The sequence below is a fragment of the Eutrigla gurnardus genome (genome assembly GCF_963514095.1).
Source record: "Eutrigla gurnardus genome assembly, chromosome: 16".
In the NCBI taxonomy this organism is placed as follows: domain Eukaryota; kingdom Metazoa; phylum Chordata; class Actinopteri; order Perciformes; family Triglidae; genus Eutrigla; species Eutrigla gurnardus.
In genome coordinates this window covers 5,674,382-5,686,037 of record NC_139927.1, presented here as the reverse complement: position 1 = coordinate 5,686,037, position 11,656 = coordinate 5,674,382, and the positions used below count along the sequence as shown (strand labels likewise).

Sequence of the window (11,656 nt, the reverse complement as noted above, 5' to 3'; positions counted from 1 at the left end):
CCCAGTCCTCAGAGAGTAGCCTCGTAATCATCTCATGGAGCAAAATTGCATTATTTCAGCGAAAGCGTCACAATTTGAAGTAAGGATATTAAAAAAACACACCATTTTGGTTTATGGCTCTTGACGGCTGTGTGGACAATAAAGCCCGTAACACAATAATTTATTTTTTAATGAATTCTCGGGTTAAAATAAAGTTTGTAGAATACACGATGTGTTGTCAGCCTAGAGCATTTTCAAAGTCAATCCGTCAATCTTATAAATAAAAAACAAATTCCTACATTCATATGCTGAAACGGTCGCAAAGAAAAACAACCAATGGGTGCCTGCAACGTCACGGCGCTTTTGTTAGCGAGCAGCCAATGAATGGCGTCTGGAGGCGGGACACCGTGGCGGAAATCAGCAGCTAGCTTACGAGCTGTGTTTAAAAACTGTAGTTACATCGGTTTGATAAGTACAAGGAAATACTGTTAACGTTCAACGGAAAGCGTGTTATATTAACCCGTTAAAACAGTATTTACCTTCACTCAACGTCAAGCTTTACTGTATAGGTGTCGAGAAAGCTGTGTAGTTAACGTTAGCTCAATAATGCTAACGGCTACAACTTGCTAACTCGGCTAACACGTAAACATGCTGCGTCGGCTTGCTTCACACGCTCGTTACACGTAGAAGTGGATGAAATAGCGGACAAGAGGACAAGAAAAAAGGAGGATGGAGAAGTGGAACTGGCGAGAAGGGCAGCGGCCGCACAGGCGACGAGGAGCCGGGCATCGCCACGGTTGGCACAGAGGCAACCGGCAACGGGCAACGCAAGACGAACGGTGGTGTGTTGGAAGTACAACATGTGATGTGTTTATATCTCCTCGGCAATACTGCCCAGCAGCACAGGCGGTGTTTTGTAATGTCAACGTCAATAAAAGGGTTTTGTTCACAGGTCTGGACATAATAATGAGGGTAATGATGCGGGGCCTTCATTTAGATCACCTCAGAGGAGATGTGAAAACCAGTCCGCCTCTAACTCTTCCTCCTCATCTTCCTCCTCCTCCTCTAAGACCAGCAGTGCTGCACCAGGTCGGTAAACAAACATCAGTTCCCTGGTTTGTCATGAGCCATAACACTTCACAACTAAGGCAAGGCCATTGTATTTGTACAGCACCAACAACAACAAGGCAATTCAAAGTGCCGAGAATACCAAAGGAATAGAAATTTCAGTGCAGCATATGAAGTTAATAAACTGTATTGTTTATTGAAACACAAAAGTCTTCAGTCTTGATTTAAAAGAGATTTCCAGCAGACCTGCAGGTTTCTGGAAGTTTGTTCCACATATAGAGGGCTGAGAACCAAGAGGGCGGACGTGACATTTCACCAAGAGCCAAAACAAAAAATGTCTATAGTTTGCTCTGTCTGTACTGATTTCACCTATTTAAAGCACATGTCTTGACACAGATGGATGACACAATACTTAATGAATAATAATGGTCACGTATGCCTTTTTGGCACCACGGTTTTCATTTCATTCTGATAACATATAGGCGTATCTGATCATTTCGTGAGCAGAAAAGAACATGTGGTGCGTAAAAACTGCACCCAGACCTGTCCCAGAGGATCTAAGAGGTCTGGATGGTTCATAGCCAAGCAGAAGATCAGAACTGTATTTTGGCCCTAAACAGTTCAGTGCTTTTCTAAACCAACCATAGTATTTTTGAAATGGATTCTTTATCAGACAGGAAGCCAGTGTAAAGATCTGAGAACTGGAGTAATATGATTTACTTTTATGGTCTTAGTGAGGACTCGAGCAGCAGCGTTCTGAATTAACTGCAGCTGTCTGAAGTACTGTGTACTTGTCAGTGACAGTAGGTTGACTATTTAAATGGTTATTCCTTCTGTAAGCAACCTGATCACCTGTGCAACTTCGAGAACAAAAGATGTCGATGCTTAATTTTTACGACCCTGTTTTATTGCCAGAGCTGCCTGGTTTCTACTTTGACCCTGAGAAAAATCGTTACTTCCGCCTGTTGCCTGGTCACAACAACTGTAACCCACTGACCAGAGAGCAGCTGCAGGAGAAAGAGAGGGAGAAGACGAGAAACAAGATGCTCGCTGAGGACGAAAAGCCCAGAAAAGTGAGTGTTGTTCTTTTAGCTGTTGTTTCTTGTGCTTGAAGCTTCGGTTATTCTTTTTCTCTCCACGTGCTTCGGAATAATGATGGGACATGTTTTCATCTCCTTCGTAGAAAGCACCGAGAACAGGACTGAACGCTTCGCTGCTGCTGCAGAAAAGACACCTCGGCCTGTTGCCTGAGAACTCCTACTGCAGGTACGTGCTGTGTCACACACATACACACACATAGAGCTTTTCTCCTTGTATCCGATCCATATTGCAATGCCCCCACAGCTGTAACACATTACAGAAAACAACCCAGGAAAACACAGTCCCAACATTAATGATAATCAGTTCTGCATGTGGGGAGTTGGTTTTCTTTGGAAACCAACTCCCCTCTTTCTTTTGCATTGTCAGGCCACTAATAATGATGCAAATCAATTTTGAAGTGGGTTTGAAAATAGTCGGAGAAAGAAACACGCTAAAATGTAGTAAAAATGAACATGTATTAAATTCACACACAGTGGGAAACCATATGATTTATTTCCTTTTGCCAAACATTTCTATAAAGGCGAGGAGTTAATGATTCTGGTTAAGTGTGTGTGTGTGTGTGTGTGTCTGTGTGTATTGCACATGTTTCTGCTGTGTATTAACGTGGTTATTGTGCGTCTCCAGGCTGGTCCACGAGGTGAAGGTCAGTGGAATGAGACGCCACAAACTGGAGATCCAGAGCACAGACAACAGCAACCCCAACACGGACAACTTCAAACTCATAGTGGTGAGAAAACGCACAAAATACAATGTTGATTCACTGTGTAAACACATTTTCTATTTAATTAAGACCATATATGTGGCCTGCTTAAAGTCTTAAAAGTAATTTCTCCCTCTTTCTCAGGGGGATTCTGCTTGTGAGCGAGTGTTCACGGTCAATGATGTCTCACACGGAGGCTGCAAGTACGGCATCATGAACTTCAGCAGCGGCAGCCGAGGATCCCTGTCCGTGGAAATGTGCGACAACCTTTATTTTACAAACCGCAAGGTGGGAGTTTTTTTTTACAGGTACTCTTACATTTTAGGAAACATTTTATATTCAATTGAGATAACCTAAAGGTTTGGCTAAATGTGTTTTTAGGTGAATTCCATCTGCTGGGCCTCGGTCAACTACCCGGACTCCCACGTCTTGTATCCTTCATCGGCTCCGGTAGTGATCTTAGCTTACAAGTGAAATGCTGTTTTGGACTTCTGGCAGTTTTTGGACTGTGTGTATTTGCCTTGACCCGAGCCGACTGTCAGGTTGTGTCTGGTAGGAGCGGCAGACACCCCCGGCTGTGTCAGTTTACTTCCTGCTTCGCTCTTCAGCAATTCCAACCCAGGTTGTACTGAATAGAATCCTCTCAGGTTTCTCACACTATTTACATGTTACATTCACAGTAACCTACTGTATTCTATTCTTTAAAGTAGATAGCAGTTCCTTTGCAGGATTTGCCAGAACGTTTTTTTTTGCTTCTCAGAATTCCTGAATTTGTAAAATACCTTTATGCCTGCAGACTGATAGTATTATAAAATGTTTAGCTTTACATCCCCATTTTAACATTTTTTCCTCTTTCCTTCATCCTTGTCTGTCCTTCTCAGACCAGCCCGGGATGCTGTGTAGCTTTAAGATCTCCTCAGCCTGGTCTTGTGCTTGGTGCCTCAACCCCCAGTTCGACAAGACCTTCAGCACCGGTCTGTGCATCCATCAACTTATGATCAAATATGATATTCCTCGTCAGATAACCACAATAACTGACTTCTGTAGAGCCGTGAGTTTGTTGACTCGGCTTTAGTTTGGGGCTGTTAAACTGTCTTAAATCATACTCCGTTAGTTTAGGCATGAAAACATGGGATACAGAGTAACCTAGTAGGTAATGATTGATTTTAGCTCATGGAAATAATGACAACGTATTAAAATGCATCTAGACAATAGTTTGGTTACTGGTACATTTTGTATTTAGGCATTCACAAACAATAAATGTAAAAATAATTGTGTTTTCGCATGTGTTGGCAGGCCTGTCTCGTAGGGTGATCGTGAAAGATGCAGAGACGGGCAGAACACAGACGTACAGCACCGGCAGTGATGTCTTGGCTCAGCAGTTTGCCCTCAGGGTGAGCCATCTGTTACATTACACTGATTAAGTTCACTTATAAACAAGCCGTAGAATGGATCGCTCTTCGAGGACGATGAAGCACAATGTAAGAAAGAACAGTAAACATGTTTCTGCTGTTTCCGTAGGTCCCTGTGCTGTTTAACGGGTGCCGATCAGGAGAGATCTTCAGCATTGACCTGCGGCAGCGGGGTCGCAGGGATCAAAGCTGTAAGGCCAGCCGCTTCCATCAAGAGTCGGCCATCACCTCCGTACGCGTCCTCCAGGATGAGAACTACCTACTTGCTGCTGACATGCTGGGCCAGGTCAGGTTAACTACTTGAAAATTGGACAGTTTTAAATAGTGGATCATAGTTTGAAATTACTAGTATGTAGATTATGTTTTCATCCCAAGATATTCCAAATGAAAGAAATTATAGACCCATATTCTAAGTAAAATACTGGTATCTCTGAAGATGATACAAAAATGGACCCACATGGATCTAATTGCGTTAAATGTGTCTGTTTTCTCCTTTTATGTGCAGATTAAGCTGTGGGATGTGCGAGTGACGAAGCCAGTGCAGGAGTACAAAGGGCACTATAATGAGCATGCCTACCTTCCCATCCACGTCAATGAGCCTGAGGGGCTTTTGTTGGCAGGTAGGAGAGAACACGGCATGCTCTATCAACTGTAATTCATCAAAAGAATTATACTATATCCTGACATGTGTATAAACTGGCACAAGCTTCAAGATCAGATGATATATTTCAGAGATAGTCTGAGAGAACTGAAGCCTGCCAAAGATGTCTCTTGCGAGGTGCTTTACAACTTTAATTGGAAAACACTCGTTTTGCATTTCCCCCTCTGTTCCTTCCTTCAGTTGGTCAGGATTGCTACACGAGGCTATGGAGCCTGAAAGATGGCCACCTATTGAGGACTATCCCATCACCCCACCCGGCCGCAAACGACCTCATCCCGAGTGTGGTCTTCTCCTCCAAGTTGGGTGGCTGCAGGGGGCTCCCCGGCCTCCTCATGGCGGTCAAACACGACCTTTACTACTTCCCCTACAACACAGACTACCAGGAAGGAGGAGAGCAGCTGCTCGGCCAGCCTTTAGGACAACTCTGAGTATGCTTCATCTCATAATTAAATTTCTTAAAATACCACGTTTTGTTTTTGTTGTTGCCAGATGTATGGGTGGAGTTCTATTCAAACACAAAATCCATCAGTTTTTTATAATTGAACAGTTGAACTCATAAGAGTTACATTGAAGTCTCAGGGGAATGTTGTTTTTTGACCCACTTGTTTATGCAGAAAGGAAATAGAAGTGCTTTCACTTAAGACATAATTGACTGATTTGTAATCTCTTAGGATGTATTTAAAAAAAAGAATAATGGGTTAATTCTGTAAATCAGCACATTTTCCTATTCCTGTTGAATTATAATTCTATTCTAAAAAGCAGTAAAAAGCATTTTATTGCATTGTATTTCCTTCTAAATGAAACACACACAGGCTGAGTTTCTGCAGTTTAATACATACTGTTTGAGCATACATGAACATAAAGGTATTGATTCGATCCTTGTGATTTTCATTGAACGTGTCTCTGAGATGGGAACCGTGATGATGTAACAGGTCAAAGTGTTATTCCAGCTGATTCGTAAACAAACCAAACTCTCCCAGTCAGTCAAAAAAAAAAAAACAGGTTAACCATCACTGCAGTGACATCTCTGCATCGTCATATGTTTTTCCAGATGAGTGAGCGGTACAGTCTCAAACGTTGCTCACTTATTGCCTCTAGCTAACTAGCTACACAGCCTGAGTTGACAGAGTAAACGGTTACTCTTTCCTGTTTTGAGGGGCCAGCCTCAAAGATGGTTTCAAGTCTTTTCTGTACCATATTGCTACTGTGAGCCAGCCACTCTGTGAACGCAGTCCCTGTTGTATCTTCATCATTTATATCACCCCACTGCAGTCAGATTTATCTTGTTTTAACATTATTAATCCCCAAAAGAGGCCATTTAAAAATGTCTTTATTAAAGTAAACTTTCCCCCCTATATGTATATTCCATGTCAAATTCAAACGTGGGCAGCATTATTAAGGCTGTTCTATTATCACCTGCCCATTCAAATGCACAAAGGAGTATAGAGGGATTATGTAAGAGGTTAATAAGTAATTCTATGAATTGGAATGCATCTCTGCTACAGTACAGTTAGTCCTCCTGAAGCCAAAGAGCAGGAAAGCTAAAGCTTGCAGGGCTGAAGCAGAGGAAAACTACTATAGATCCATGCAAACAAGGATCAGAATCAATTGTAGTGGATCATGTTTCAGGTTTTCCATCGTTTCCTCTAAAGCCAGCCCTGAATGCTATATACAGGCAGAAACATTCTTAGAATAAAAGTGCTTACCTGGGACCAGTTTAAGATGCTCAGTCAGTAAGTACTTCTATCGTTAAAAAGCTCCAGATTACAAAAGGTGCTAATAGTACTAGTGTGTCACACCGGGGAGGGATTGTCAAAGGGGTTCGAGGGCATCAACACTAACTTTTAAAAGGGGTTATATGGGAATTTACCATCGTAAGCAAGCATGTACAGTGCTCACTTTCATAAAAAGTCAAGTTTTATGTCACCTACCCTCTTGATATTCAAGTCTTGCTCTGGTATTCTTCACAGTGTAAAATATAGGCATATTAAAGTGAAATAGCATCTGACGTGAGGACAGCATTGATAAACAACAGTCCAACCTGCCGCAGACATCTAGTGGCAGATAAGAAATGCCACTAAAGAGACAAACTGAAGCCTTTTAGCCAAATGTCAAAATGTGGTCAATTCCAGTTTTTTCGCAGAGGCCGGCGTCCTTTTCGCCGTCCCCTCTCCGACTCCCCGGCTCCTCGTCCTGCTAGAGCTCCCCAGGCTTCTGGTAGCACCCGGTGCAGACCCTCACCGGGTGGTCCCAGCCGCGGGACGGCACGGCGCGGCGCTCCTGGGAGCAGTCGTCGCACACTCCCTGGCCACAGGCGCGGCAGTGGTGGATGGAGAGGCGCGGGGAGAACTCCCTTTGGCACCCGCAGCATGCGTGGATGTCCTGATCCGGGACCCAGTAGGCCGGACGAGCCGCATCCTTCACCAGGCCTGGACGGGGGGGAAGGGAGAGGAAGCAGCGGCTTCAGGTACAAGTGATCTTTTCTCTGCATCGTTTTGATAACGTAGACGGATGTAATGCTCACCGAGAGGTATGTCGATGGCACCGACCACAGCTCCTAAAGTGTTCTGCACCGCCTCCCCGACCCTCCTTGCTATCAGAGTGCCCCCCTCCTCCTCCAAGGCAGCATCCAGCAACTCTGCAACAGCATGCACACATGAAATCAGGCACTCGTGCACACTGTTAATCACATCCAGACGCCCCGTTAAACGCAACAACAGCAAACATTAAGGAGGGATTTACCAGTTGGGATTCCCCTGTTGTGAAAACAGGCGTCGCAGACTCGAACAGGCGCCAGACCCCAGCCTCTCTCTGGGACCGGCCGGGTCTTTGAGGAGCAGGAGTCACAGAAGCCCTCTCCGCAGGCACGACAGTGGTGCTTGGTGTCATTGGGTTGGAACTCTTCTGCACATTTATGGCATTTCTGCAACAAAGACAGACACACAGGAGTCTACCACCAGCTGTGACACTGTAGTGTATCCATAGAGTGTACCATTTGGCATCTGCTGTATGTCCTGTGTTGCATCAAAGCAGCCAATGTTCTTCTTCAAACAAATGTAAAATGTTGCATCATTGTAAAGCTGCCAATTGATTTGACAGAAACTTCAATTTAACTGTTAAAAATGCCAAAAAACTGTTGAATTTTATGGAAATGGACTCTATTAAACCGTATGTGGTCTTGGTAGTGACTAAGGTTGGAATTTGTGAGGAAAATAAGTACAAAGTATGCATGTGGTCATGTTTCTGTTTTCCTGAGTTGAGACTTTGACTGGTTTAGTGCAGTTTGGGTAACGTACCAGGATGAGGGAGTTGGGCGTCCAGTATGTGGGGGCGATCTGGTCGGTCAGCCAGGAGGTGACTGCTTTGGCGGGCTTGACGCTGAGTTCAGACACCGACTGAGAAATGTATTTGACTCCGTCCAGCAACCTCTGGGCGGCGTTGTTGTTGTCTTTCAGAAAACCGTCCGACTGGAAAGAAAGGAGAGAAGAACAAAGCAAAGGTACAAATGAACGACATATTTCTAAAGCATCTCAGCATTAGTTGTGTCCAGTATTGTAGTGTGTGATTCACTGAGACCTGACCACCATGCTGGCAGAAAAACGATCATTTTAGCAGTAGCATGGCCTTAGCACCTGACGTACAGAATGATGTATGCTTGGCATTTACTCCTCCATACTCAGCACTTTTGATTCAGTATGCTTACATCATCGTTTTAACATCGGGCAAGAATATTCTGCAAATGCAACTCCCAATGAACATGACATTAATTTGATGCCTTTGATGCTTTGGCTTGCAAATTAGTTTCATCGGTTTGGGCAGAGCCTCATTCGGGCTGTTCCATTGTGGCCTTACCCCGGGCCAGATGTGCTGGATCTCTGTTCTGACCACAGTTTCCACTGGATCCTGGTTTCCATACCAGTACTGCCTGCTTCTGTAGATCACTGCGCAGTTGGGGCACTCGATTACATACCTGGTCATAAAAAAAATATACATCTCTTAGAGATTATAGAGCTGCAGAGCTGCAATACATTTGTCTTTGAGCAGGGAGTTGGTTTATCCCATTGTGCTTGTCAGGGAGCCCCTTTAAATCTTCCAAATAGTTCAGTGGTAGCTGGACTCACCCTGACCAGGCGTAGATGGCCAAACCAAACCACGGTGAGTCAGACGAGGCGGTCGTTTTGGGAACAACGATGACCTCCTTCCCTCCCTCATAGCAGGCCTGAGAAGTTCAGCACAGACACTCAGACATTTCACTTAAACGTGTGTGTGTGTGTGTGTGGCACGTTGGGCTTGTACTCGCCTTGCAGGTGTAGATGCGGTTGTCGTACTGCGCGGAGTAGCGGCACCGATGTTTGGCTTCGTGGTCGAGTCCTTCCTTCAGGTGATTCATGCTTCTCTTACAGCCTGAACTGAAAGTCAAGAGACAAACCGTCTCAGAGTCTTGGAGTTTTACGGGATACATTGATGATACTTGATAATTCCAAAATAAACACCATTAGTTACTCATTTATTAATCATCTTATCTCCGCCAGGAGGATCATGCGATTGTTGTGGTCGTGTCCGTCCACGTCTATTCTCACATTCTGCTGCAGCAATCTGCATGTTTTGTGTGTCTAATTTCTACGTTCTTTTTGTTGTTTGTTAATGAACTGCAAAGGCTGCAGCGTGCAGAGGGACACATACCCACAGCTGAGGCAGAGGCTGGAGCAGGTAAAGTACTCATCTGGAAAGAACGAGTTACTGGCCATGTGCTCATCTGCAATCTCCCCGCTGAACCGCTCGCTCAGGGCCTGAAGGAAGGAGAGGAGGGTGAATGATGTTCACTGTAAACATTGACATCGTATACATACAACAAGTGTTCTCTCTGAGTTACAGTACAAACGGTGCTGAGGCATGCGTCTATAGTACACAAATCGAGCATCGGCACCTGCAGAGCCTTGTAGATGACGCTGGCAGAGCGTGGCGAGCGGGTGGTGTTGTTGTCCAGCTGTTGCTCCAGGCTGCGCAGTAGACCGCTGAAGTCCGTGGGAGGGTTGTAGGTTCGAGTCCCGCGGTACTGGACGGAGCTGAACGCTTCGGGAAACAGACCGAGCTTCCTGAAACGCTCCTGGAGAAGACGCTCTGCCGATTCAGATGGTTTGTCTAGTGATGGAGAACAAAAAAAAAACAAAATAAAGTGAACGAGAGAGAACAATTCCAATCAATTAAGTCTAAAAGAATAAAAGATGTACCCGATCCGAGGAGCTTGGTGTGGACGGTCTCGTGGAAGATGATGACGGCGGGGCCCAGAGTGGACAACGGGACGTCCAGACCACAGCGGGTGGTCGTCGCTTTCAGCTCTCTGGTGAAATGTTTCAGGTAGGCGTCCGACGCGTCGCCGAGGAACTTGAAGAGGTCGTCGTGGAGACGGTCGGCGTGGGTTCGGTAGATGACCACATCGCAGATCGCCAGGACTTTGAGGAGCAGGCGTGTTCGCTGACCTTGATTTGCTCCTGATGAGTGAAACCATAGTTGTGCAGATGTTATTCATTGAGAAAAACAGCCTCCCCTCCTACCTGTCCTGATATTAAGCTAGTCCACGTCCCGTACCAGCCCCGAGCAGTCCTTCTGTGTCGATGATTACCACCCGGTGCACAGGGTCCATCGCCGCCCACACACCCACGGTGCAGGACTCTTGGGTGGGCGAGGTCTTGAACACTTCTCGTCCCAGGAAGAATGTGTGGTTCAGGGTGTGGGACTTGCCCTCCCCGGTGTTTCCAAAGATGGAGACCACTTTGAGGAGCTCGTCTGGCCTGCAACGCAGTCTGCTCACAAAGTCGTCCTCGTCCTTCACCTGAGAATCCACACGAGACCGTCGTCATCACAAAACAGTGACACCAAATGATGAAGACATGCTCTCAAGTACTCACCTGCATCTCCTCCCTCTCGTCCACCAACAGGAAGCTGCACACCTTCTCCAGCTCGGCCCTCAGGACCTCCATCTGGGACTCCCCGGCGGCCACGCTGTTATCCTGGGGCGCCTGGGCGGGGGGGTACGGTGTCACAGGGTGCTTCTTCTTGTTGACTCCGCTGTGGGTGCGCTTCTGGCAGTCCAAGCACAGGTTGATCTTGCAACCCTGGCAGCGCACCGTCGCCCTGAGCCGCCCGCCGTTGACGGGGCAGCTGCTGTCCCCTTTGCACGAGTCGCAGAAAGGAACGTGGCCCGCCGCGATCCGGACCCGGTCGTGATTCCGCATCCGCTCCTGGCGATGGAGCTCCAGTTCGCAGCGGGCGCACTGCAAGCTGCCGCATTCGTCGCATTCAAACGCGGCCTCGTCTGAACCCCCGCAGGCGTAGTTCTCCTGGCAAGCCAGGACCGCGTTCATCCCTTTGTCTGGACCTGGACCTTGACCACTCATGTCGAACCTGACGGGTCAGGGCTCGAGACTGAGAGCAACTCGGGATTGCAAAATCAAAACCTCTATGAGCAAGATGTGATGAAACTTCACACTCTCTCGCTCTAAAAAAAAAAGCCAAGTCACTCATGCAATACTGTCAAAAAAGTACTATGACAGGTTCAAATGACCTTATTGCTGCGTGCTATTAATAGCAGTCAAGCGGAGACCACGCAACGATTTCAAAACACAGGCGAGTATTTACTTTGTGGTTTTTATTTTTTTTGGCACAACAGTTTAGCTAACATTAGCATCTCTCGTCTTGTTTTGGTAATGTTGCAGCTGCCCCGATGCAAAGTTG

General features: G+C 46.0%; 2 protein-coding genes across 2 annotated transcripts; one reads left to right on the top strand and one right to left on the bottom strand.

Annotated features, from left to right (window-relative positions):
- Positions 1-385: 385 nt before the first annotated feature.
- Positions 386-5,385, top strand: wdr21 (WD repeat domain 21). The gene is made up of 13 exons (XM_084030175.1): positions 386-821; positions 932-1,068; positions 1,963-2,120; positions 2,231-2,313; positions 2,773-2,875; positions 2,993-3,136; positions 3,230-3,279; positions 3,391-3,470; positions 3,730-3,822; positions 4,145-4,242; positions 4,370-4,546; positions 4,766-4,880; positions 5,102-5,385. The coding sequence occupies exons 1-13, from the start codon at positions 709-711 to the stop codon at positions 5,347-5,349; spliced, it is 1,599 nt and encodes a 532-aa protein (XP_083886301.1). The 5' UTR covers positions 386-708; the 3' UTR covers positions 5,350-5,385.
- A 350-nt stretch (positions 5,386-5,735) lies between these two features.
- Positions 5,736-11,445, bottom strand: zfyve1 (zinc finger, FYVE domain containing 1). The gene is made up of 12 exons (XM_084030174.1): positions 10,831-11,445; positions 10,511-10,754; positions 10,153-10,413; positions 9,849-10,063; positions 9,605-9,711; positions 9,222-9,330; positions 9,043-9,140; positions 8,774-8,891; positions 8,218-8,388; positions 7,664-7,844; positions 7,446-7,559; positions 5,736-7,350 (listed from the first exon to the last, which is right to left on the bottom strand). The coding sequence occupies exons 1-12, from the start codon at positions 11,317-11,319 to the stop codon at positions 7,118-7,120; spliced, it is 2,340 nt and encodes a 779-aa protein (XP_083886300.1). The 5' UTR covers positions 11,320-11,445; the 3' UTR covers positions 5,736-7,117.
- Positions 11,446-11,656: the final 211 nt, after the last annotated feature.

Bases quoted from the DNA above. Each gene is read 5' to 3' on its own strand.
- wdr21 (XM_084030175.1), top strand. From the start codon at position 709: ATGGAGAAGTGGAACTGGCGAGAAGGGCAGCGGCCGCACAGGCGACGA. The intron at 1,069-1,962 runs GTCGGTAAACAA...TTTTATTGCCAG, and splicing joins GACCAGCAGTGCTGCACCAG to AGCTGCCTGGTTTCTACTTT. The intron at 4,547-4,765 runs GTCAGGTTAACT...TTTTATGTGCAG, and splicing joins CTGCTGACATGCTGGGCCAG to ATTAAGCTGTGGGATGTGCG.
- zfyve1 (XM_084030174.1), bottom strand. From the start codon at position 11,319: ATGAGTGGTCAAGGTCCAGGTCCAGACAAAGGGATGAACGCGGTCCTG. The intron at 8,389-8,773 runs GTAAGGCCACAA...CTTTCTTTCCAG, and splicing joins TCCAGCACATCTGGCCCGGG to TCGGACGGTTTTCTGAAAGA. The intron at 7,351-7,445 runs GTGAGCATTACA...CCCCCCGTCCAG, and splicing joins TGCCATCGACATACCTCTCG to GCCTGGTGAAGGATGCGGCT.